The sequence below is a fragment of the Aspergillus steynii genome, assembly GCF_002849105.1.
Source record: "Aspergillus steynii IBT 23096 chromosome Unknown P170scaffold_1, whole genome shotgun sequence".
Taxonomy (NCBI): Eukaryota; Fungi; Ascomycota; class Eurotiomycetes; order Eurotiales; family Aspergillaceae; genus Aspergillus; species Aspergillus steynii.
In genome coordinates, this window is record NW_020194398.1 from 213343 (window position 1) to 235525 (window position 22183).

Sequence of the window (22183 nt, forward strand, 5' to 3'; positions counted from 1 at the left end):
ACCAAGCTAGACTAGGGTTTGCGCATTAGTCTATTGGACCGTTTCTTGTCGCTTTTTGCATTGAATTTTGGCTTCCTTCCTTCCCCCTCCCCGCTACAGACTCAGCACAAATGGTAGGCTTAACATTCGGCTTTGGGTACTTTGAATGCACACAAGAATGGACAATAATAAGGGCAAGCGTTCAAGTTAATCACCAGTAGCAGTGAGAAAACTGAAATCAGCCCCCTCATGTGCCTGGTTCACGGTCCGTTCATAGAGACCGCGATAGCCTCGTCGAGTCTGTCTCTGAACCCACGGCGACGGATCCTCACGGGCACCAGTGCTCGACAGTTTCAGTTTCCTCGCAGCTATACGAGCCTTCAGCTCCTCCTCGGATATCTGCAACTCCAACTTCCGACTTTCTACATCGCACACAATCATATCCCCGGACTGAACAACCCCAAAGGGCGAATCCGGGATTGCCGATTCAGGCGAGATATGCAAGACAATAGTGCCACCGGCAGTCCCTGACATCCGACCATCAGAGATCCGCAACATATCCGTTACCCCCTGTGCGGCTAGTTTTCGTGGGATTGGAATCATCCCTGCCTCGGGCATACCGGGATTCCCAATGGGACCGATGCCCTTGAGCACGAGAACCGACTCCGCCGTTACTTCAAGTTTCGGATCGTCAAGGCGCAGAGCGAGATCTTTTGAGTTTTCAAACACCACGGCTGGGCCGGTATGTTGAAGGAGGTGCTTATCTTTCGACGCGGAGGCCTTCATTACCGCGCCATTGGGCGCTATGTTGCCATATAACACTGCGAGAGATGAACGCGGATACAGCGGGTCTGAAAGTGGACGAATTATGGTGCGTGAGTACGTAAAATCTCGGAAACGGTTGCGATCAAGCAGCTCGCCTAGTGTTTCCCCGGTAATTGTTCGTGCAGAAAGATAGAGTAACGGCTTCAACTGGTGCAAGAGGCAGAGCATCCCTCCCGCATTATGGAAATCAATCATGTAGTTATCGCCGCTGGGTTTCAAGTCCACAAGGAGAGGGGTGGTTCGTCCGATGTCATCGAGCGTTTTCAAGGTCACGCTGCCTTTGATGTCCGGATGACGATTAATGATGGCCATGAGATGAACCATTGCATTGGTGGAGCCCCCAATCGCTTGGAGAACAATGGCTGCGTTGTAGAAGGACTCCTTGGATAGTACATTCTGCGGGACCCTTTGCTTCTCTGCAGCTGCAACGGCGTTGGCGCCGGTTTGTTCGGCGACTCGCAGCCTGGTTGCAGAGACAGCCGGTGCAGAAGCTCCATTCAAAGGAATGAGGCCGAGCGCGGCCGTGATGCACGCCATGGTACTTGCTGTGCCCATGACTCCACAGGTCCCGATCTGTTAGGGCCTGTCAGCAGGATGCGAGATCGCAAAACTAGACAACACTCACAGTTGGAGCCAATTCCTCGTTTACAGCCATAATCTCCTCCATATCAATGGTCCCAGCTCTGTAGGAGGCCCAGTTGTTCCGACAGTCAGTGCAAGCGCCGATTCGCTTGCCCCGATGGCTGCCCGGCATCATAGGCCCAGTCAACAACGGAAGAACAGGCTTGTTGGCCGAAATGCCTCCCATGATTTGGGCGGGGACAGTCTTGTCACATCCTGTAGTTGCCCATGTCAGCTCAATGTCTTCGACAGCTGATTGCATATCAAAAACAGAAGGACATACCACCAATCATGATACAAGCATCGACCGGCTGCGCTCTAATCATTTCCTCCGTGTCCATGCTCATCAGATTTCGTAGGAACATGCTCGTGGGGTGAGAGAATCCCTCATGTAGACTAATCGTGGGAAAATCAATAGCAATGCCACCGTTCAGCATGACACCGCGCTTTGCCGCCTCCATCAATTGGGCGGCATTGCCGTGGCAAGGGTTGAACCCCGAGCCCGTGTTGATTATCCCGATGATCGGACGGGACAGCGCATCTTCGGAGTATCCGAGCGCCTTGATAAACACTTTCCTTAAAAATAGGGAGAAGTGAGCGTCTCCGTAGGCTGTGAGGCCTTGTCGGAAACCGGTAGTCGAGGTGATGGGGTTAGACAGATCATAATCCGGGGGTTGGCCTGGCTCTGACATGGCTTGAGGTTCGTCTTGAGAGTCTGAATATCGAAGAAAGACCAAAGAGACTAGGGCCTGGGGTGTGCATTAAATCACTCGGTTTATAGACCAAATAACCTCGGGCTATAGAGTGAGACGGCAGCGGTCCGCGAGTTGCGGAAGCTCCGCGCCCGCTCTTCGGAAACATCCGAAGTCCTGAGCCCTAAATAACTCAGGTCCAGAGCATCATTCCACCTTCTTCGAGGTAATCATTCTCTCAAACATCCCCCTCACAACATGCTCGACCTCCAAAACAAAGTCGTCCTGATTACCGGCCTCGGCCAAACCAGCGACGAAGGCTGGGGCATCGGCGCCGCCATCGCGACGCTCTTCGCACGACAAGGCGCAATCATATACGGCGGCAACCGGTCCCTGGCGTCGGCTACTCGAACCCAAGCTCGGATCCAGAACGAAGGAGGGATATGCGACGTGCAAGAGACAGACGTGACGAGCGCCGCATCGGTGCAGGGACTCGTGGACAGCTGCATGGCGCGACACGGCCGCATCGACATCCTCGTCAACAACGTCGGGCGATCCGAACCCGGCTGCCCGGCCACCATGTCAGAAGAGACTTGGGATTCACAGATGGACATCAACCTGAAAAGTGTCTACCTGACATGCCATGCCGTTCTGTCCATCATGGAGCGGCAAGAGACGGGCGGCGCCGTCGTGAACATCGCCAGCATTGCGGGTTTGCGATACATTGGAAAGCCTCAGGTGGCGTACTCGGCAACCAAGGCGGCCATTATGCAGTTCACCAAGGCGACTGCCGTGGTGTATGCCGGGAAAGGAGTGCGGTTGAATACGGTCGTGCCGGGGTTGATTGCCACGCCGTATACGAAGGCGCTTGCGACGAGGTACGCGCCGGGGGGAGACGAACAGGCGTACATGGAGATGCGAGATGCGCAGGTGCCGACAGGACGCATGGGCGATGCTTGGGACGTGGCGCATACGGCGTTGTTTCTGGCCGCGAATGAATCGCGATACATCACGGGGCAGGAGATTGTGGTCGATGGAGGCATCACTTCTTCGACAGGGAGAGTTTGATTTCTTTTGATAGTAGAATAGAGATCTATGTTAAGATTGTTGTCCAACGAATGAATGACATTGCAGTACATGCCATAATAGTTTGGATGAATAGGTGTAAGCATAGGATGATTTAATTGATTTACACAATATATATCGGGGTTGGATTGCGCGAGGTCCCCTTCGGTCCCGGGTTTGGGCTTATTTACTACAAGTCATCTAGGTGTGCCTGCCTGTTACTTGCAGATTGATATCTATGTCCTCAAAAAAGAGGACCAATTTTGGACTGTTGAGTAGGGCTTCCTCCAATCGAACATACCTGACGGGTGATACTCCTGTTTACTCCGAAAGACGGACTCCACCCGCACTGCGGAGATGCCCCGAAGCGGATTAATAAAGGCGTCGCCGCACCGCTGATTTGACTTACTCCAACCAACTCCATTCAATTCACTTCCACCCAATCCTCTTCACACGAACAACGCTGTGTTGCCAACCCCGCACAAACCAGCCTCCAATTCTACCCTCTCAATTCTATTCCACCATGACCACGGCGCCCCCCGAAGACATCCTAGCTCACGTGCAGGGCGTGCGCACGCGCATCCAGAACAACAGCCCCATCTACGCCTTCCTGCTTGACGAGGCCGTCATCTACGCGGCCGAGACGGGGGTGATCCGCGCGACGATACGCGTGAACAAGAAACAGATCAATTCCAAGGGCACGCTGCACGGCACCTTCTCGGCGTGTGTGCTGGACTGGGCCGGCGGGCTAGCGATCGCTACCCACGGGCTGCAGTCGACGGGGCTGAGCACAGACATGCATATCTCGTACGTGAGCACCGCTAAGGAAGGCGAGGAGCTGGAAATCGAGGGCCGGACGAGTCGCGTGGGCCGTACGCTGGGCTTCACTACTGTTGTGATTTCGAAGAGGAAGGAGAATGGCGAGTTGGCGGTCGTGGCGCAGGGATCGCATACCAAGTATATTGTGCGGTGATTGTTGGCGGGGCTTATGCGGCGGATATGTTGTGTGTGTATACAGAATCATTGAAAATATAGTTTGAGAGCGAGTCCCTTGTAAATCAAGTTGGTATAGAACCGGACCAACTCCGTCCGAGGAGCGGCGCCCATCCGCTGCCGAAGACACGGGAGACTTCCTATTGGCGGCAGCACACATTGACTCCAAGTATAAGACCCTTAGACTTCCACTCGACTTGACTATAACAAAATATATTTACACTCACCCCAGATTACTCCCCACTCCCTACTCCCACACACACCTCTCATCATGACAGTAGTGCACATCGGTACGTAATTGGAGATCCCCCCTCCCTCGACAACAGAAGGATCTTGTCTGACCACACTATATAGTCCTCTTCAAATTCCGCCCCGAAGTAACCCCAGAGCACAAGCAGACTTTCGTCTCAGAGCTCAAAACCCTGAAGAATCTACCCTGCGTCAAGAATGGCCGTCTCATCGTCGGCGGCCCTTCGATTACCGACCCGATCGAGAAAAGCAAAGGCTTTGAGATCGCCCTGGTGAGCTACCACGAGAATCGCCAGGCGCTGGCGGAGTATCAGGCTAGTGATGAGCATCACCGGTGGGTTTCGTCCGATCGCATCTTTCGTATGCCGGGTTCTGACTTCCGTTTCTATGGACAGGGTGACGAGTACATACATGTTTCCGTACAAGGAGGATCTGGTGAGGTTCGATTTTGAGGTGGATCCAGAGGACGAAGAGTTATGCTCGTTTCCGGGCATAGGAAGGCTGGTATGAAAAGAACTAGACAGACAAATTCCAATATATGATACCATTCTACTTGACCGACTTGTCCAAAATGCTTCACCTAACATGGGAGACTGCGTTGATAACACGATTTACCCTCTCAAACCCTACACCCGCTCCACATACTCGGCCTTCCCATCAATAACTGCCTTCTCATCGACGGTTCTCACCTGAACTTCATCTCGCGTCGGGTAGGCCACCTTGTAAACCGTATACCAAGGCCGCTGGAACAGCTGATCCAGCTCCTCAATCGACCGCCCGGTAGTATCCTATCGTAAGTTAGCATGCAGAACTTAACCCTGGGAAGCGCGAGAAAGAACAAACCGGCATCGCGAAAAACACATAGACTAGCGAGATCAAACAGATACAGCTAAAGAATACAAACGCACCCCACTTATGGGTGGCAGACAAGAGACTCGGCATGGCGCGCGAACACCCGAAGTAGAATCCCCAGTGGAACGCCATGGAGATGGAGACGTTCAATGAACGGATGCGGATCGGGAAGACCTCGGAGCTGATGAGGTACGGGATACTGAACCATCCAATACTCCAGGCCACAGCGTGCAGGAAGATGGCCACGATGGCGGCCGTCGAGGTGCGCGAGGCGCTGGGCAGATCGCGAACCTCGTCGGTAGTCATATGGCTGGTCACGCCGAGATACGCACCGACGAAGATCAACGTTGTGAGTTGCAAACAGATTCCAGTGATCAGAGATCGACGTCGGCCGATGAAGTCGACGATAAACAAGGCAAAGGCCAAGGTGCTGACGAATTTCACAATGCCGTATATGCCTGTCGCAAGGAACTTGGCTTCGTCGCCTTGAATTCCCAAATAGCCGAAGATGGTTGGGGAATATTGAGTGATAGCATTGGCACCAGACCATTGGGAGAAAAGAGTGGCGAAGAAGATCAAAGCGAAGCGACGACGGTTCTCAATCGGGACAAAGGTTTCTTTGAGTAGATCCCAGAGGCGAGCGTCACTGACGGCTTCGATTTCGTGTTCAATCTGTCGGTCCATCCCGGCCAACTCGGCAAGAACGACGGAGTGATCACAGGGCAAGTATCGGAGTCTGGAGACAGTGGATATGGCCTGTTCTCGCTTCCCTTTGTACAACAGCCACCGCGGAGACTCCGGACACAAGAAGGTGCCCAAGCTCCAGATAATGGCCGGGACGAGTTGAAGCAGCGTGGGCAGCATCCACTGTTTGTCAATGCCAGGATAACGTTTGGTTACCCCATAGTTGATGAAGAACCCCAGCACAACGCCTAGCTGCTGACAGGCTGCGTAGAGACACATGAGAAGACCACGGATGGACTTGGGGGAGATCTAGACAACACCGTCAGCATGGAAAATTGAACTCATTGGTACAAAAGGATCATACCTCCGCAATGTAAATGGGTGGCACAATCGTCAATGGCCCAATTCCCAGTCCTGCAATAAATCTGGATGCGTAGAAACCAGATAGATTCCCATTGGACAGACCTTGACCGAGAATTCCAGCGATATAGACCAGAGTCACGAGGCGAAGGGTCCAAAGTCGACCGAGTCGATCATTGATAGGGGAAGACTATTCAGTTGACACCGTCGTCAGGATAAGCCTTTTTCACTTTCCCAAGAATCCAAGCCAAGAGAGCTTAACTCACGCCTAAGCACCCAAAGACCGCCCCTGCCGTGGCGATCGATACCAACCATCCTTTTGTATCGGAATATTCTTCCTCAGACTGCGAGTCGACTCCGAAAGTGCTTTTGAACCGGGATTGTGTGACCAGGGATGCGATATTTCCTAGAGAAGATCTCAATCAGTTGACAAACAAGGATGCATCTCATAATGAAGCCTGCTCACCTTCGTCAAATCCTTTCGACACTCCAGACAAGGCAAAGACGCAGGTACACATCAACACGTAGGCATTGAAAGTTCCCTCCGGTGCATCTTTCATCGCCTTTCTGGCATCTGTGATGAGACCCATGGTGTGAGTTCGTGATAATAGACGAGCGTGGGGAGGCTGTTCTGCCGAAGCAATCCCATCCCCATGGTCCTCCGTTGCAAGGGATATTGTTATAGGAAAATAATACCCCAGAGAGGCACAGGGATGCACAGGCCATCTAGTGCATGACCCACCGTCTTGCACTGGGGTAACTCGTTTCTCTCCGCGGAGTCGCTCCTCCATCGGAAAATATCCGGCTCTCCCACGGGGTATAACATGGCTCCCCCAGCAATGGAGATAGACTGACCGCTCCTTGCGTGCCCAGACTCGAGTCCTTCTTTCCACACAAATCAGGATCGTGACCAATGAATTTCTACCCTGTCCCTCCCGTCATTCAAACGGAAACCTATATCCGCATCCCCGACTCGATCCGATGCACTGGCCAGCCCACCGAATGGCGCGGCGGATCCGCCACGCCGATGGCCGACATTTTCCTCGAGGGACCGACCTATGTCTCGAACGGGGATCTCTACCTGGTCGACGTACCATATGGAAGGATCCTCAAGGTGAACCCCGACAAGGAGGTGACGGAATGCGTACGCTGGGACGGCGAACCTAACGGACTCGTCGTGCGAGGAGATGGATGTCTCGTAGTAGCAGATTACAAGCAGGTAAGCCATTATTCCTCATCAGGCGCTTCGTATCGAGCGCAATCTAAAGGATGAAATAGGGAATTTTGCTGTTCGATCCGTCCACGAATGAGATATCGCCTCTTCTCACGCGCCGCAACCTCGAACGCTTCAAAGGACCCAATGACCTGATTGTCTCGTCCACGAACGACATTTACTTCACCGACCAAGGTCAGACCGGTCTAACGGACCAGACTGGTTGCGTGTACCGGCTCTCGCCTACGGGTAAACTCGACTGTCTGGTCTCGAACGGTATCTCACCCAATGGCCTAGCCTTGTCCCCCGACGAGCGATTCCTGTACGTGGCCATGACCCGGTCCAATGCGGTCTGGAGACTGCCGCTGCATGAAGATGGCACCACCACAAAAGCTGGGTTGTTCTTCCAGTCTTTTGGAAATGCGGGACCAGATGGACTGGCGGTGGATGAGGAGGGGAATGTTTTTATCTGTCATCCCAGTCTTGGGTCTGTGTTTGTTGTGGATGCGGATGGGGTTCCGAAAGCGCGGATTGTAACTGCGCCGGAGGGAGGAAAGAACTTGACAAATTGTACCTTTGGGGGTCCCGATCATAAGACACTCTTTATTACAGACAGTATCAAGGGAAACGTGCAGTTTGTCCGTTGGCACTGTGAAGGCGTTCCTCGATCCCGTGCGACAAAGGCAAATTGACTTGGAACGTGAAAGAATATACACTTCGGAGCTCGTCCTCCAGAAACATAGTTGTTCATAAAAAGCTCACAGCTTAGCTAAATACTGATACAGGTTGTCCACGGCCGCCGTGGCGCTGGCGACTTGGGCGCGCGTGGTTGCCGCTCCGATGTGCGGCGTGCTGATAACATTCAGGTTCCCCCACAATGCGCCATACCTCTCATGGCTTGGTGGTTCCTGCTCATGACAGTCGAGACCTGCGCCCCAAAGGTGACCCTCCGACAATACTCTCGTCAGATCTTCCTCGTTGACAATCCCTCCTCGAGCAGCGTTGATCACAATGGCGTCGGGCTTCATGCTCCGAAGCTGCGGGTAAGAGATCATACCCCGCGTTTCCTCGGTGAGTGGGACGTGCAAAGAAAGAATATCGGCCCTGGCAAGAACTTCGTCGATGTTCTTAGCTCTGGTGTGGGGAATATGCGACCAGGCATCATCCGGCATATAAGCATCGTAAGCCACGATTTCGGCATCAAATCCGCCCCGGAAGATCTCCGCCACGGTCTTTCCAATGTTCCCCATACCGATAATCCCCACTGTTCTTCGATACAAAGTCAGCCCATTACAGGTCTCTTTCGGCACAGGCTTCACCATCTGACGGGTGGTGATCGATCGGATGCCTCGTGCAACGGATAGGGCAAGTGCAACGACGAGCTCAGCAACGTCGCGAGCGTTGGCCCCAGGTGTGTTTAGGACTTTAATGTTTCGCTTTGCGCAAGCTTCCTGGTCGATCTTATCAATACCCACGCCTTGCTTGCCGATGGCGACTAAATTCGGGCAGCTGGCGATATCATCGGCCGTGACGTATGAGCCTCGCACTAGCAGAGCTCTGGCATTTTGCCTCCAGTTTTTGAACTCCTCGTCATGGGGATGAATGATTTTGAAAAGTGTTTCAGCGTGCGCTATAGCTGTGGGATGAAATGTGTCAAGTGCATAGACGGTAGGCTTGGAGCTAGTGGTCGATTGGCCAGCCGAAGAAGGGATTTCGATAATTCCGGGCGCCATGATCCTTTTTTGTTTGAATAAAGACAGTCGATAGTACTGAGATAGAAAAGATATACCCATCAAAGTAGGTTTTAAATCAAACTGGACAATTCCAATATATAATCGCAGCCCGGAACCTGTCCGACGGACGTCCGAGGAATGACTGAGTTACGGACGTGCGCGGGCCTGTCGGAGAAATTCCACAATCATCGTATGTATTCCATCGGGGATGATTTCGGGCAATTCTTCGAGTATCTGGAGGTCATATAGAGTCAAAGCTGGCCGAAACTAGTGGGACTGGATTCACTCACAGACTCGTCTACCCAGCCTTGTGAAGCAACATTCGACAGAGCCCAAAGTACTCTGCAGAGCAATTTAAGGGATGTAAACCGCTCGGCAAGTATGGTTAGCAAGGCCGTGCACTTGCTAACGAGGTTAGGATCTAGCGAAGGCGCTGGCAACAACGATGTCATTGGGAGCAAGATTCCAGTTACACCTGCGGAAAAGATGTCGAGACTCTCAATAAAAGACCCAGAAAATACCCCTTGCTCAGAGCGACGATACTGTTCGTTGATGTATTCTTGACAGGTTGAGATTGTATCGTGTTGAATCGTTTGACTATCTCCCATCACACTGTCCCGAGAGTTCCTAAAGCCATTAATCTTGACAAGCTGGATTAATGCCCTACATGTGAGCTGTTTGACGCAGATGAACGGAATAGAGCTCGAAGGTGGGGACCCTTTGGAGGACGCGAGAGTGTGTCGCCAATGACATATATTAGCGTAATAGAACACCGGTCGTTGACACGGAGAGTTGCGCATGCACGACATCAGTCTAGCGTGCATAACTACGTAGCCGCCAAATGCATGATCGGGATTGGCGTTGATGCTCGGAGACTTGGCCTTTTTCAGCAGAGATGCTAACTATTTCGCACGAGTAGCTTACCTTGAGAGATATATCATCGTCCTGAATACTAAAGGGCCGGTCCATCACGCAGCCCAGGATTCTGCATGACGGTTAACCTCGTCTATATAAAGTAGTTTACGGGGTAACCAACCGATCGATCGTGTAGATGCTCCAAAACAGATTTCTCCTGCGGCTTATCTCTTTAGCAGACATGCCGGAGTCTGGACTGGGTTCTTTATGGAGCCTGAGCAAGATAGATTTATTCATTGCTAGCCCGAGCAGATGCCAGGTGGACCCTCCAATAGGGCTGAGCATCGAATAGTGAACTAACAATAACATACAATGAAGTGTCGTAAGATTGTCACAGGTTTCCATGATAAGAGGAAGCTTTTCCCGCGCCATATCGTGGAAGCTACTTGCAAGCAGGTGAATACCATGGTCAGGAGAAAGCATCATTCCAATAGCCACTATCATGTAGGCATGAAAATATCTGTAGGTGGAAACGGAAGTCGCGGAGGCATCATCAGAAGATCCTTCGGCAGGCTTCTCAAAGAACGCAAAGAACTGCTCCTTTGTCTCTTTCAAATCAATGTGAAGAAAGACAGCCCCTAGATGTTCTAGGAAAATGTCCACATACGGTGTTGCAGTATCCTGGGTCAGCATATCAGCGCGGTCCACTATCGACTTGAAGGACAGTCGATGGTGAGTAGCCCGTGAATAAAATGGCGAGGCTGTGCCTGGGACTGCCAGGGCAGCATGAACCATGCTTTTCATGGCCACCTCTTGGGGGAATGCCCGAGTTTCGTCCCGTGGCTCAGCCATAGCATTGCGAGACAGGAATCCAATCTCACCCATGGCAACCTGGACGGACCTCTCAGTATGATCGGACATCGGTGTTTGATCAGAAACGTCGGTCGGTCGCGTAGGATCTATGTGTTGAGTAGGCGAATGAGTTGTTTCAACAGACGTGTCGCCACCCAGGCGTGAGCGAAGCCGTCGAATCTGGCCATCGAGCTCATCCGACTTTCTCTTCAGCGACTCAACATAGCTGATTTACCAATGGTTTTAGTACAGGCTCTAGTTTGTCACAGCAATCGCTTACTTTGGTATTGCAGCATGGGAAAGGCCACTTCCTTCTTCCGTGCTGGGTTCTAGAGGTACGCTGCGAGCACTGCATGGGATCGCAGCCTCGACACAGGCCGTGCATGCTGGTAAGAGTCGGTCGCACTGTTGACAGTCCTGCTGTTAGCCTCCGATACTCCAACTGTGGGTCATCGGCCAAGACCTTTTGCTTGCGTTTGCGACACCTCTGGCATGCCTGGGGCCTCCGTCGGACAGGAGATTTGGGTGATACAGGGGCAGTCGGACGGTCTGGTTCCATTTTCGGATCTCCGACCGCAATTATCGAACGGAAATACTCATCCCAGCAGAGAAAGTGAGGAAGAGAGGCAGGGGCGCTATGTGAGGGGCACTATGTGTACCTAGCTAGTCCGCCGGCAAGATGACCGGGGAGAATTTCCGATGGCCATCCAGCAGATGGTGCGATGTGCCGGAGGTATTCCGAGGTGGATTTTAGCCGAGTTGCTAGCTCGGTGGATGGCCTGATCGGCTGCCATGCCAATGATTCCATGATCCTCGAAGGTCAAAGACAGAAAGACACGAATTGATTTCCCCAGAAGCATCAGGGCTGAGTCAGTGCTGAGTCAGGGGATTTCCCCGCTGACAGCCTGAGGTTCCCCACGCGGCGTGACTTCCCCATTTCCATCCCCGGATTTGTGCAAGTCAAAATCTAGAATTTCATTCCCCCAGATATGAGCCCGTCGGAGTCCATGTCCGCTCAGGACAACGCCCCGGTACGGCTTCCTGCCTGTCAGTCGTGCTATACAAAGAAAGCCAAAGTTGGTACCCTCCGCTCAATGGCCTATTATTCCCAAGAGCAGCCTCCTTATCAGCATCCAATTGATAGTGTGACGATGCGCGACCAAAATGTAACCCGTGCATGAGATCTGGTATAGACTGCCTCACCGTTCCAGTCTCTGACGATGATGCACCCGTTTCAAGAGAGTAAGCTGTCTCGGTCGACCTGCCACAACGGTCCAATGTGCTCAAGGGCAAGAACAGGCAAACATACAAATTAGAGCAGCAGATTGCAAGGAATAAGGCACTGCTAGAAGGTTTCGAACAGCAATCCAAAGAGACCAGAGGTGCCACATTGCCAGCAAACACAGTCGGGCCAGTGGGTATAAGGTAGTCCTGCTCTTGAATCATTTATTGGAATACAAATCCTGACTCTAATCAGGTTTATGAGTTACTTGTTCATGGATCCGGAATGGAGAGAGCGATATCCAAATATAGTGCAACAATGGTCTATTGCATCTGCTGTAGCAGAGATCTCAGTTGAGCCCAATCCTCTTCCACCTCCCGATGAGGCATTGGCGGTGTTCGATAACTAGTGAGTGATCCTGTACTCACGGCTTGGCTTTGTGGAAACGTAACTTAGAATTAAAGCTTGAATGGCTCCCATGTGCAAAACCCATTTTTACTGCGCCGTGATGTACAGCAACTGTATCATTTAGTCTTTGAAACGGGGCGGGAGTGTCCTACCGCACAGGAAAGAATGGGATTATCTGATCACGATATGTTCCGAACATTTATGATTCTTGCCATTGGATCCATTCCTTTATATCGGACTGGTGCACACAAAAGCCATCCTTATGGATATTTTCGGACGGCGATGAAATACATGGACGCGACTGTGCTTTCCAGAGGGTTGGAATCCATCCAGGATCTATTATTGGTTGTCAGATTTGGGATATATTATCACATTGGTGCGGTTCCCCCCAGATCAGAGGAAGAATGTGGAAACTAACATCCGCCTAAGGCACATCAATTTGGGCAATTACAACGTTATGTATGCGAATGTGCATTGAACAAGGCTACCACCGCCCACCTCGTCCTAGCGAGAGAAGCAGATTAAGTCTTTTGCAGGAACAGTTGCAGCGACGTGTCTTCTGGGAGTGTTATATGATTGGACGATATAGTTCAATTATACTCGATCGCCCGCATGCATTAGCGGACGATGATATTAAGATCGGATTTCCGGCCGATGCGAACGATGAAGACATCGAAGCCGCCGAGACTGCCGGGTTGAATCCTGACTTGGATTCCTTCTGTGCATCATCCACCACATCGGGCTCACCAGTTCATACGGAGATAACGGTGTTTTTACTTTGTCTGCGCCTCCGGCAAATCACGTCTAAGATCCAAACAAGGTTTCAACAAAGGACCGATAGTTCGAGTGGAGGTAGTGATCAAGACTCGATAATGGAATCAATCACAGCGCGGGGAAGAATCTATGCTGATTTAGACGAGTTACTGTCTGAACTGAACGACTGGCGGCGTTCGGCTCCAACTTTTACCAACCCTAAGTGTCTATTTGAGACCCAGGACTGGTACGACCTCCTTCTGATGCGAGAGAGGCTGATCCTAATACGCAAGGTCATTGACCTTGTGCCAAAAGAGAACAACAATCCCCCCCGCGCGATCTCTGCTCCTTTTGCCTCCAGTACGCTGTGGGAACGATAATGGCATTCTGTCCGCTCTTCGAAGGAAGGGCAATCACATACACCCGAAGCTACTTCCAAATGCTATTCACTGCAGGGTTGTCCATTATGTTTTGCATATCTGTGGCAACTGACCACGACTCCGAAACCACTGCAAATGCTGCGCACGCATTGGAACAATGCGCTAAGGTGCTCAAGATTATGGGCAGGGAGATACCGGAGGCGAGCCATAATGTTACTATGTACGAGTCATTGCGGTCGAGGGTCTTGAGCAATCGAGCCACGGTAACAGGATCAGCGAACAGCCACAACCAGCATGCCAATCAAGAGACCCTGGATCATCAGGCTCAGACATCGCACAGCCGGCCTCATACTCAGAATGTACCGAGTGCTTATAATCATAACCCCCAGCAGCCACTTCTGCCCAACATTCATTGGCCGAGTCTACCCAATGAATCTGTGTGTCAGGATACCCTGCTCGGTGATGACCTTCCTCTCCAGGATTGGCTTTCGTGGGATATGTGGGACGTCTGGGACATCTGGGACAAGTCCGGGCGGCATTCCTCCTGGAACCTAGAAGATGGGACTGGGGAATATACCTTCAGTGATCCACCTTTTTTGGGCCCAACAGAGGTTCTTGGATCAATGCACCCTGGACCTGCCTCCCTTTTCACTCCTTTTTCGACGTAAGTCGACTGAAAATAGGTGGATTATGTTGTGCTGTCCCAGGTTGCGACCAACATGCCTTGAGACACCACGTTAGTTAGGAGGTGGAGAAGCTATCCATGAGTATTATGGATAATATATTTATTACCAGCTCGCTCGACAATGATAACCAATGAAAAGTTCTCTCAGCTAACAGGTCTAAGAGGTAAAGATCCTACCTTCTTTTCTAGTTTAGCGGTATACTATGGCTTCCTATCCAGTTTAACAAGGATACATGACATGATAAAAGTACACAAACGCGCCTCTAAGGCTTCTTATTCAACCTATGGCTAATATTCGAATAATTCTCATTAATCCTCTTCATCCCCGCCTGCAAGATGGACATGTCTTGACCGCTCAACGACCAGGTTGCGCCCATCGCGAACCACTTCTCCAACACATCCAACCGGCCGCCGATGCCTCCAATACCCACGGGCTTGCCAACTTTGTTCGCTGCCTGAATCACCTTCGTCACGGCATCCTGATACAGATCGCTATCGTACTTTCCGGGAATGCCCAGATCCGTGCACAAGTCATTTGAACCAACCAACACTCCATCCACACCCTCAACAGCCAGGATTTCCTCCGCGATGTCGACTGCCGACGGCGTCTCGATCATTGGGATCAGCATCGTCTGCTTGTTGAGGATCTCATTTTGCATGAGAGTCGGCACGTGCTGGAAATTCATGACCGCCTGGTTATTCGTGCATCCTCTCGTGCCCAGCGGCGCGAACTTCGCATGGCGTACAATGTCCCGGACTTCCTGGACGGTTTCCACGTGCGGGATTACCACCGCCGCGGCGCCGGCGTCCAGGATGCGACTGATGTGCCAGTGAGACTTGGAGGGTGACCGCACGACAGGTGAGACTCCGGCGTAGTTGCAGGCGAGAATCAACTGGGCGACGGTGCGCATGTCTAGAGCGGAATGCTCCATGTCGATGAACATGGCGTGGATGCCGGCCATCTTGCACATCATGGGCATTTCGTTGCCCGTGACGAACTTGATGGACATGAGAGGGGTGATTTGCCCATTGAGAATTCGAGCCCGGAAGGGATTCGAGAGGTTGTAAGAGGGATGAGGTTCGATGGAGCCCATGATGATGACGGGTATTTCGGTGACGTTGTCGAAATGCAGCGACCGGCTTGGGGATTATCTGATCGATTTGGTTCTGGGAAATTGAAAATGCAAGAGTCTCGCCTGTTTAAATAACATTATCCTATCCCGGCGTTGCTATCGCGAAGCGCATCGGAGCTTGTTGCTCATCCGGAATCTTTCCGATATCCATCCTCCGACGGATTATCTCCTGTTCTTGTCCCGATAGCGTCGGACTACCATGAAAGACTCCACTCTGCCCCGTGGGGATTGATTCCCTTCTGCTGGGGAATTTTACAATAAGAAGCTTTGCCTTCTTGGCCTGCAGCGACAATAACGGCGAACTTCATCGTCGCAATCCTAAGAATTTATCAAGATGGCCGACAAAAAGGACATCGCACACTGTGAATTCGCCGCGGATGAATATGCCCTGCTCTCGGAAGAGGATGCACAGCTAATGCGGTCTTTCGAAGGAAAGAAGGGGAAGGCTGTTATTCGCAAGGTATGGATAGCCGACGGTCTGGAAAATGGCTCACTGGAGCTGATGACCGATGGTAGATCGATGGTCGACTCATACCCATACTAGCCATTCTATATCTGATGGCTCATGTTGATCGAGCCAACATTGGCAATGCGAAGATTGAAGGCATGGACAAGAACCTGGGGTTAGTCAGAAATCAATACAATATTGCGTCGACTATATTCTTTGCTCCCTACATTGTCTTTGGTGAGTCTATTGCAAAACACTCCAGGCTGTTTCTAACACTCTCGTGATGTAGAGATACCCTCCAACATGATTTTGAAAAAGGTCCGGCCGTGCATTTGGCTCTCAGTGCTGGTCATCGGCTGGGGCACCATCATGACATTGATGGGAATTGTGCAGAATTTCCAGGGTCTGGTAGCCTGCCGAGTGTTCCTAGGATTTGTCGAGGTATAGATATGCCCCAAATATGACTCTTCAAAAAGCCCCTTGGTCTAACAAATCTACAGGCCGGATTCTTCCCCGGCGCCGTCTTCATAGTCAGTTCGTGGTACATCCGCACGGAGCTTCAAGAACGCCTTGCCCTCTTCTACACGGCGTCCGCCTTTTCCGGAGCCTTCAGCGGTCTTCTAGCATTTGCCATCGCGCATCTGGACGGAGCACGAGGGGTTGCCGGATGGCGCTGGATCTTCCTCATCGAGGGCGCCATCACCGTAGCCGCAGGGCTAGCGATGCCGTTTCTGATCGTCGAGAACGCAGAACGAGCCGGCTGGCTCACCCCGGAGGAGAAACGGTTCGTTGACTGTCGTCTGCGACTCGCCGGAGTACGCACCTCAACTGAAGAAGGCGACAAGTTCTCTTGGCGGCTGCTGTGGTCCACGCTCACAGACTGGAAAGTCAACCTGGGCATCCTGATGTCCTGGGCCAACGCGGCGCCCACGTCGGCCTTCAAATTCACCATGCCAAAGATTATCACCGAGCTGGGTTTCAGTTCCGCGAGAGCTCAGTTACTCAGCATTCCGCCCTACGTGGCAGGAGGTATCTCGGCCTGGGTGGTCGGACGATTTTCGGATCGGTTTGCATGGCGATTTCCCTTCGTGATCGGGCCGATGAGTATTTTGCTCACGGGGTTGGCGATTCTCTTCTCCTTCTCGTCCTCAATATCCACTCATGTTCCAGTTATGTATTTTGCCATCGTGCTGTCCCAGGTTGGCATTTATCCTCTACTGCCGGGAATTTCGGCCTGGACAGGCAATAATCTCGCACCGTCATGGAAGCGATCCATCGGGTTGGCGTGGTTACTGGCGGCAGGGAATTTTGGCAGTAAGTCATATCTTATTTATTCTCTGTTTTAGTTTCTCCTTTCTCGACGTTGGGGACAACGCTGACCCAACAGGTCTGATCGGCACAAATATATTCCTGGACATAGAGGCACCTGTTTATACAAGCGGATATGCCACCTGTTTGGCGATTGTGGTTCTGGGAATGATCGCGGCAGCAGCGAACGAATTTCTCCTTTTACGAAGCAACAAGCAGAGGGCTGGGGTCTCCGAAGAGGATGTGCGAGCGCAGTTTACGCAGGAAGAGCTGGATCGGCAGGGTGATAAGAGTGTGTTGTACAAATATACCCTGTAGTTATAGACATCGCACGCACCCCCTACGACATCAACAAAATGTGAAATGCATAGTCCTACGATAAAAAATAACGATACGAAACGAATATACGTCAAACCCCACGCCTATTCATAAAATAGAACCCACTCTAGTCCAGCTCCACCAGTCAACTCGACCCGGCAGATCGGAATATGTCCGGACCATCTCACGCTATAAAACCAGTGATCCCAAGCCATGGCCGTTTCTTGGCTTCTTTGCTAAGCTCCTACGCACATCACACCACCCACCATGTCCACCTCCGAGCACCCTGCCTTCTCCAGTCTTCCCCTCGACAAAGCCGGTCCCCACGGAAATGCCTGGGGTCTCTGGGGTCCCGACGATCAAATCGGAACCTTAAACCATCTGACCCCGGACGTGGTGGCCACGGCAGCCAGGGAGGAGATCCGGACGGGCCAGAGGGTGTCGCTTAAGTGCGTCTTCAATATCAACATCGATCCATGATTCGTCTAGCGAAGTATAGAAATGAGACTAACGCATGCATGTTCTAGCTGGTCCATGACAGGCCCGTCGCATCCCAAGCTTGGCCGCAAAGGCTTGGATGTGAACTTAATCAACAAGGAACCTGTCAAGGTTGCGCATGACGACGAGGTATTTTGGACCTTGTTGCCCTATCTCTAGCCCGTATTGAGCGAGAGAGACTAAATAGAGACTTGCATAGTGGTCGTTTAATTCCCAGATCAGCTCCCAATGGGACGGGTTCCGACATTACGGATATCAGAAGGAAAAGGTCCACATCTCCTCCCACGGCCTTTGTTTCCACTCGCTCATATCCGCCTAAACGCAGGTCTACTACATGGGCCACAGCGCAGAGGAATTCCAGACCTCAACCGTGAACGGCATTCACCGTGAGCTTCATCCCAGCACTGCCCATAACCCCAAGAGCTCTACGACCAACTAACCACACACAAGACATCGCCAAACAAGGCATCGCCGGCCGAGGCATCCTCATCGACTGGTACCGATGGGCCAGCACCCAGCCCAACGCCTCGCCACCCATCGACGCATTCACGCCCCACGCCATCTCCTTTACTTCGCTGCTCGAAGCCGCCGCATCGCAAGGCCTCGGACCCGATGACTTCCGCCGCGGAGACATCCTCTTCATCCGCAGCGGCTACATCGCCCAGTACGAGGGGCTTGAACCAGAAAAGCAAGACACGCTGGCCGAGCGCTACCGAACCCAGAAGCCCGAGAATATTGGCGTGGAGCCATCGGAGCCCCTGCTGCGGTTTCTCTGGGAGAAAGGGATTGCCGCGGTGGCCGGGGACTCGAGGTCGTTTGAGGTGTGGCCGTGTACGAGGCCCGAGTGGCATTTGCATGAGTGGTTGCTGGCGGGCTGGGGGATGCCGATTGGGGAGTTGTTTGATCTTGAGGAGGTGAGCGCGATGTGTGCGCGGTTGGGGAGGTATAAGTTCTTTGTGTCGAGTGAGGTGTTGAATGTAAGTTTGGTTTCGTTCAACGAGATTGAGAGGGGAGCTAACGTTGGGGGTTTAGGTTCCTGGGGGTGTGGCGAGTCCGCCGAATGCGTTGGCGTTTTTCTAGGCCTTTTAGGGCTTGGTATTTCCCTCATCCATACAGAGTAGGCACTGGTGTTCATATCATGCGAAGTTCAAGGGAGTTGCGTAGATGCTTGTACTCGTATCATATCCATCTCATTTCTCATCCCAAGACCGGTAATATCATATCCACACACAGAGACAAAATCCAGAATCAAGTAGCAAACCTCCACTGAGTCATATTCCCACTCTCCGCCTCTGTCTCATCCAACTGCTTGTTTTTCCGCATGCACCACCACCGCGTCATCACGGCCGATATAATCGCCAACCCACACCCTGCGATAATTATTCCGCCACCGGTCTCGTATCTGGGTTCCTGCGATCGAAGGAAGAAGTAGGGCATGAACCAGTGCGAGACGGAGGAGACGCAATTGGCAATGGCGATCAACGCGGCACGTTTGGTTCGGGGGCGTGGAACGTCGGTGGTTTCCCAGGCGATTTGGATCTAGGAATTGGGTACGGTTGTCAGTCTTCTTCTGATGAACGAGACAATGATGCCCGAAAGGAATAATAGTTGGCTTACATTCAGTCCGACATATGGCCCCGTGCATAGCAAAACCAGCCCGAAATATCGTGCACCCGGATTCAGAGTTGCGATCATGAGCACGGCCCCAACGAGAGCGACAACCACCGGCGCAACAATATGCCAGCAATGTTCTAGCATTCGGCCGGAGGACCATGAGATGGCCAGAGTCGCAAGATAGGCAATGAAGTAGGGCGGAGCCTGCACAAGGTATGTCACAACTTCGGAGAAGTTGAGCGTGCCGACAATCTAGAAAATTGTAAGCCTGCTGCTCGTTTGAGGAAGAACACCGAGAATTTTATTACCGAAGGAAAGAAGTCCTTGAACGACTGGGCAATGATGAGCGAGAAATGGATTGCAGAGAAGAACCAAGTAAACGGATCCTTGATGGCCAGGAGTACTCCGCCCCAGTGATTGCCATCGTCATCTTCGCGGACTCCACCGGCAGAGAGAACCTGTCGATACTGAGCCATCGCAGTCTCCTCTTCGGTAAACCAGCGACGACCAGTGTTGTCTGGGAAATTGGGAATGAAGCCGAAGGCTAACACCCCCACAATAACACTGACGATACCCTCTAGGAGAATGAACCATTGCCAGGCACGAAGCCCGGCAATCCCATCCATATTGGTAAGGATACCCGCCGCAAGGAGACCGGAGAACGCGTTGGAAATGGTGTTACCCGCATGCCAGATCCCCATGCGCAATGGTGATTCCTCCCGCGTATACCAGGACGACGTGAGCAGCGATACGGCAGGAATAAACGGGCCCTCGGCGAGACCCACGAGGAATCGACAGAGACAGAACCCCCAGCCGGACGAAAGTGCCGGCATGCAGATAGTCACGGCCGACCACGCCAACATAATAGAGGGGAAGATGATGCTTGGCTTGCCTTTTGCGATGAGCACGTTGGCAGGGACCTGAGAAATGATATAGCCAACGTAGAAAAGAGAGATCCCGGCAGACCAGACAGTATCGGTCATGTGCAAGTCGTCCTGCATGCCTGCGAGACGGGCGTTGGAAACATTGATCCGATCAAGGTAGCTGTGTAGAAAACATCAGTGAGCGGTTATCCTCTTTGGTCGAGGCGTATCTTATTCCAACCTCACCTCATCAGAAGCATCATTGTCACACAGGGCAGAAAGCGCCAATCCAACTTGCGCACCACAGCCTTATTCAATCTCTCCAGTTCCTCCGGGGTCTTGTCCTGAAGCACCGGAAAGAGAGAAAGTAGCTGTTCCTCCTGAGACACATGTTCGAGATTCTCCAAGACAATTTTTGACTCGGCATCGTCTTTGCTCACACTGGAACGTGTAGGCGCCATTGTCACCGCAGTATCTCGCTGTGTAGCCTTGGTCAGAATAACCCAACATCCACCGACAACAGCGCTCGGAGAGCTCACTTTATACCCCAGACAAGCACAGCCTCCCATCCCAAAGCTAAGTCCCAAATCCCCGCAATCCCCGGCTTTACAAAAACCTGGGGCATCCATCCCAGCATGAAGATCATGTCATGGAGAACAACAAGCGTGTCCGACTTGGCGGACTCCAGATCGGAAAAGCTCCGTGTCCAATGATGTCGCTCATACTGGGCTAACGGCTTCCAGTTTGAGCTTGGCTGTCGGCTAGACTTGACGGTAAACGGCGTGGACGCACTGTTGAGAGAATGTGTTAGATAATCCCTTTATCTGGTGAGATGGGAATTGGCAGGACTGGATGGAGTTCCATCCAAACATCATTTTCATTCCACGTACCAAAGCAAGGAGTCAAAGGGTGACCTATTAGTAGTCTATGAAAGCTGCTTAAGAGCCTTGAGGGTAACTAGCAGTAGGTAACCTAAAACTCGTTCATTCAATTCAATAGAAAAAGAATGTTGGATGGTTCGGCTTGCAGGGTGGTTGAGAAGACGAGATCGAAACACAGGCAGCACTGTGGGACACGTGATATGTAGTTAAACGAGCCAGCAATTAGTCCAGTAACGAGGAGAGAATCTTGAAACATCGCTTGTTTTCTTGACGTATCTCTCGAGGATTGACTATGTCAATGGGGTTCTCATTATTCCCTCTTGCTCGCCATGCGTACTACATCAGGATTCTAGTATCCCCAGGCAGGAACTGTTAAGATAGCTTTACAAGAGGGTTTATTTGGAAATTACTCGAAAGTTCAAAGATCGAACAAAGAATAACATTAAACAGAAAGCTAATAATGCTGCTTCAAATCTAACAAAAATGCAAGCACGCTGCTTTTCCAGCCCAAGGTGTAAAACTCCACACGCAACCGCCAAACACTTCAAAGACGCCCACCTCGCGCAGTAACCTATAAACATCGATCGTTGCTCTGGCCTAAGATGACCAGACGCATTGAACACCGCCTCGAGCGCCCTCGCTTCCATGAATCTATCCAAACCCAAATGTGCTAAACAAAGCAAATAAACAAAGCGAACC

The 22183-nt window shown here is 51.8% G+C and overlaps 13 protein-coding genes across 13 annotated transcripts; 7 read left to right on the plus strand and 6 right to left on the minus strand.

Moving 5' to 3' along the window:
• Nucleotides 1-114: 114 nt before the first annotated feature.
• Nucleotides 115-2117, minus strand: P170DRAFT_396231 (dihydroxy-acid dehydratase; the record flags this gene model as incomplete). The annotated part of the gene is made up of 3 exons (XM_024846105.1): nt 115-1377; nt 1430-1641; nt 1709-2117. The coding sequence occupies 3 exons, from the start codon at nt 2115-2117 to the stop codon at nt 187-189; spliced, it is 1812 nt and encodes a 603-aa protein (XP_024708968.1). The 3' UTR covers nt 115-186.
• A 258-nt stretch (nt 2118-2375) lies between these two features.
• P170DRAFT_469159 (SDR family NAD(P)-dependent oxidoreductase) lies at nt 2376-3185 on the plus strand (the record flags this gene model as incomplete). The annotated part of the gene is made up of 1 exon (XM_024852598.1): nt 2376-3185. The coding sequence occupies one exon, from the start codon at nt 2376-2378 to the stop codon at nt 3183-3185; it is 810 nt and encodes a 269-aa protein (XP_024708969.1).
• Nucleotides 3186-3604: 419 nt separating this feature from the next.
• On the plus strand, nt 3605-4251 carry P170DRAFT_431495 (PaaI family thioesterase). The gene has a single exon (XM_024848051.1). It carries the CDS (start codon nt 3706-3708, stop codon nt 4153-4155), a length of 450 nt encoding a protein of 149 aa, XP_024708970.1. The 5' UTR covers nt 3605-3705; the 3' UTR covers nt 4156-4251.
• A 180-nt stretch (nt 4252-4431) lies between these two features.
• Nucleotides 4432-4934, plus strand: P170DRAFT_396236 (Dabb family protein; the record flags this gene model as incomplete). The annotated part of the gene is made up of 3 exons (XM_024846106.1): nt 4432-4465; nt 4530-4758; nt 4820-4934. Exons 1-3 carry the CDS (start codon nt 4447-4449, stop codon nt 4932-4934), a joined length of 363 nt encoding a protein of 120 aa, XP_024708971.1. The 5' UTR covers nt 4432-4446.
• A 116-nt stretch (nt 4935-5050) lies between these two features.
• On the minus strand, nt 5051-6910 carry P170DRAFT_469162 (putative transporter; the record flags this gene model as incomplete). Its single annotated transcript, XM_024852599.1, has 5 exons — nt 5051-5212; nt 5268-6269; nt 6325-6510; nt 6587-6726; nt 6787-6910. The coding sequence occupies 5 exons, from the start codon at nt 6908-6910 to the stop codon at nt 5051-5053; spliced, it is 1614 nt and encodes a 537-aa protein (XP_024708972.1).
• Nucleotides 6911-7233: 323 nt separating this feature from the next.
• P170DRAFT_347374 (SMP-30/gluconolactonase/LRE family protein) lies at nt 7234-8225 on the plus strand (the record flags this gene model as incomplete). The annotated part of the gene is made up of 2 exons (XM_024843626.1): nt 7234-7539; nt 7599-8225. The coding sequence occupies 2 exons, from the start codon at nt 7234-7236 to the stop codon at nt 8223-8225; spliced, it is 933 nt and encodes a 310-aa protein (XP_024708973.1).
• Nucleotides 8226-8291: 66 nt separating this feature from the next.
• On the minus strand, nt 8292-9266 carry P170DRAFT_343529 (putative D-3-phosphoglycerate dehydrogenase; the record flags this gene model as incomplete). The annotated part of the gene is made up of 1 exon (XM_024843408.1): nt 8292-9266. The coding sequence occupies one exon, from the start codon at nt 9264-9266 to the stop codon at nt 8292-8294; it is 975 nt and encodes a 324-aa protein (XP_024708974.1).
• An 813-nt stretch (nt 9267-10079) lies between these two features.
• Nucleotides 10080-11774, minus strand: P170DRAFT_396239 (uncharacterized protein; the record flags this gene model as incomplete). The annotated part of the gene is made up of 4 exons (XM_024846107.1): nt 11437-11774; nt 11254-11378; nt 10303-11199; nt 10080-10251 (listed from the first exon to the last, which is right to left on the minus strand). Exons 1-4 carry the CDS (start codon nt 11530-11532, stop codon nt 10080-10082), a joined length of 1290 nt encoding a protein of 429 aa, XP_024708975.1. The 5' UTR covers nt 11533-11774.
• A 34-nt stretch (nt 11775-11808) lies between these two features.
• Nucleotides 11809-14404, plus strand: P170DRAFT_481666 (uncharacterized protein; the record flags this gene model as incomplete). The annotated part of the gene is made up of 8 exons (XM_024853870.1): nt 11809-12049; nt 12118-12215; nt 12273-12398; nt 12451-12603; nt 12660-12979; nt 13033-13661; nt 13718-14095; nt 14126-14404. The coding sequence occupies exons 1-8, from the start codon at nt 11963-11965 to the stop codon at nt 14402-14404; spliced, it is 2070 nt and encodes a 689-aa protein (XP_024708976.1). The 5' UTR covers nt 11809-11962.
• A 280-nt stretch (nt 14405-14684) lies between these two features.
• On the minus strand, nt 14685-15515 carry P170DRAFT_345509 (HpcH/HpaI aldolase family protein; the record flags this gene model as incomplete). Its single annotated transcript, XM_024843517.1, has 1 exon — nt 14685-15515. The coding sequence occupies one exon, from the start codon at nt 15513-15515 to the stop codon at nt 14685-14687; it is 831 nt and encodes a 276-aa protein (XP_024708977.1).
• A 373-nt stretch (nt 15516-15888) lies between these two features.
• On the plus strand, nt 15889-17628 carry P170DRAFT_347657 (MFS general substrate transporter; the record flags this gene model as incomplete). Its single annotated transcript, XM_024843645.1, has 5 exons — nt 15889-16014; nt 16071-16239; nt 16292-16443; nt 16503-17316; nt 17390-17628. 5 exons carry the CDS (start codon nt 15889-15891, stop codon nt 17626-17628), a joined length of 1500 nt encoding a protein of 499 aa, XP_024708978.1.
• A 247-nt stretch (nt 17629-17875) lies between these two features.
• P170DRAFT_431496 (uncharacterized protein) lies at nt 17876-19332 on the plus strand. The gene is made up of 6 exons (XM_024848052.1): nt 17876-18077; nt 18156-18255; nt 18326-18394; nt 18452-18512; nt 18577-19103; nt 19159-19332. The coding sequence occupies exons 1-6, from the start codon at nt 17896-17898 to the stop codon at nt 19204-19206; spliced, it is 987 nt and encodes a 328-aa protein (XP_024708979.1). The 5' UTR covers nt 17876-17895; the 3' UTR covers nt 19207-19332.
• A 42-nt stretch (nt 19333-19374) lies between these two features.
• P170DRAFT_343796 (putative vitamin H transporter) lies at nt 19375-21064 on the minus strand (the record flags this gene model as incomplete). The annotated part of the gene is made up of 4 exons (XM_024843425.1): nt 19375-19665; nt 19744-19992; nt 20049-20784; nt 20850-21064. The coding sequence occupies 4 exons, from the start codon at nt 21062-21064 to the stop codon at nt 19375-19377; spliced, it is 1491 nt and encodes a 496-aa protein (XP_024708980.1).
• Between the last annotated feature and the right edge of the window lie 1119 nt (nt 21065-22183).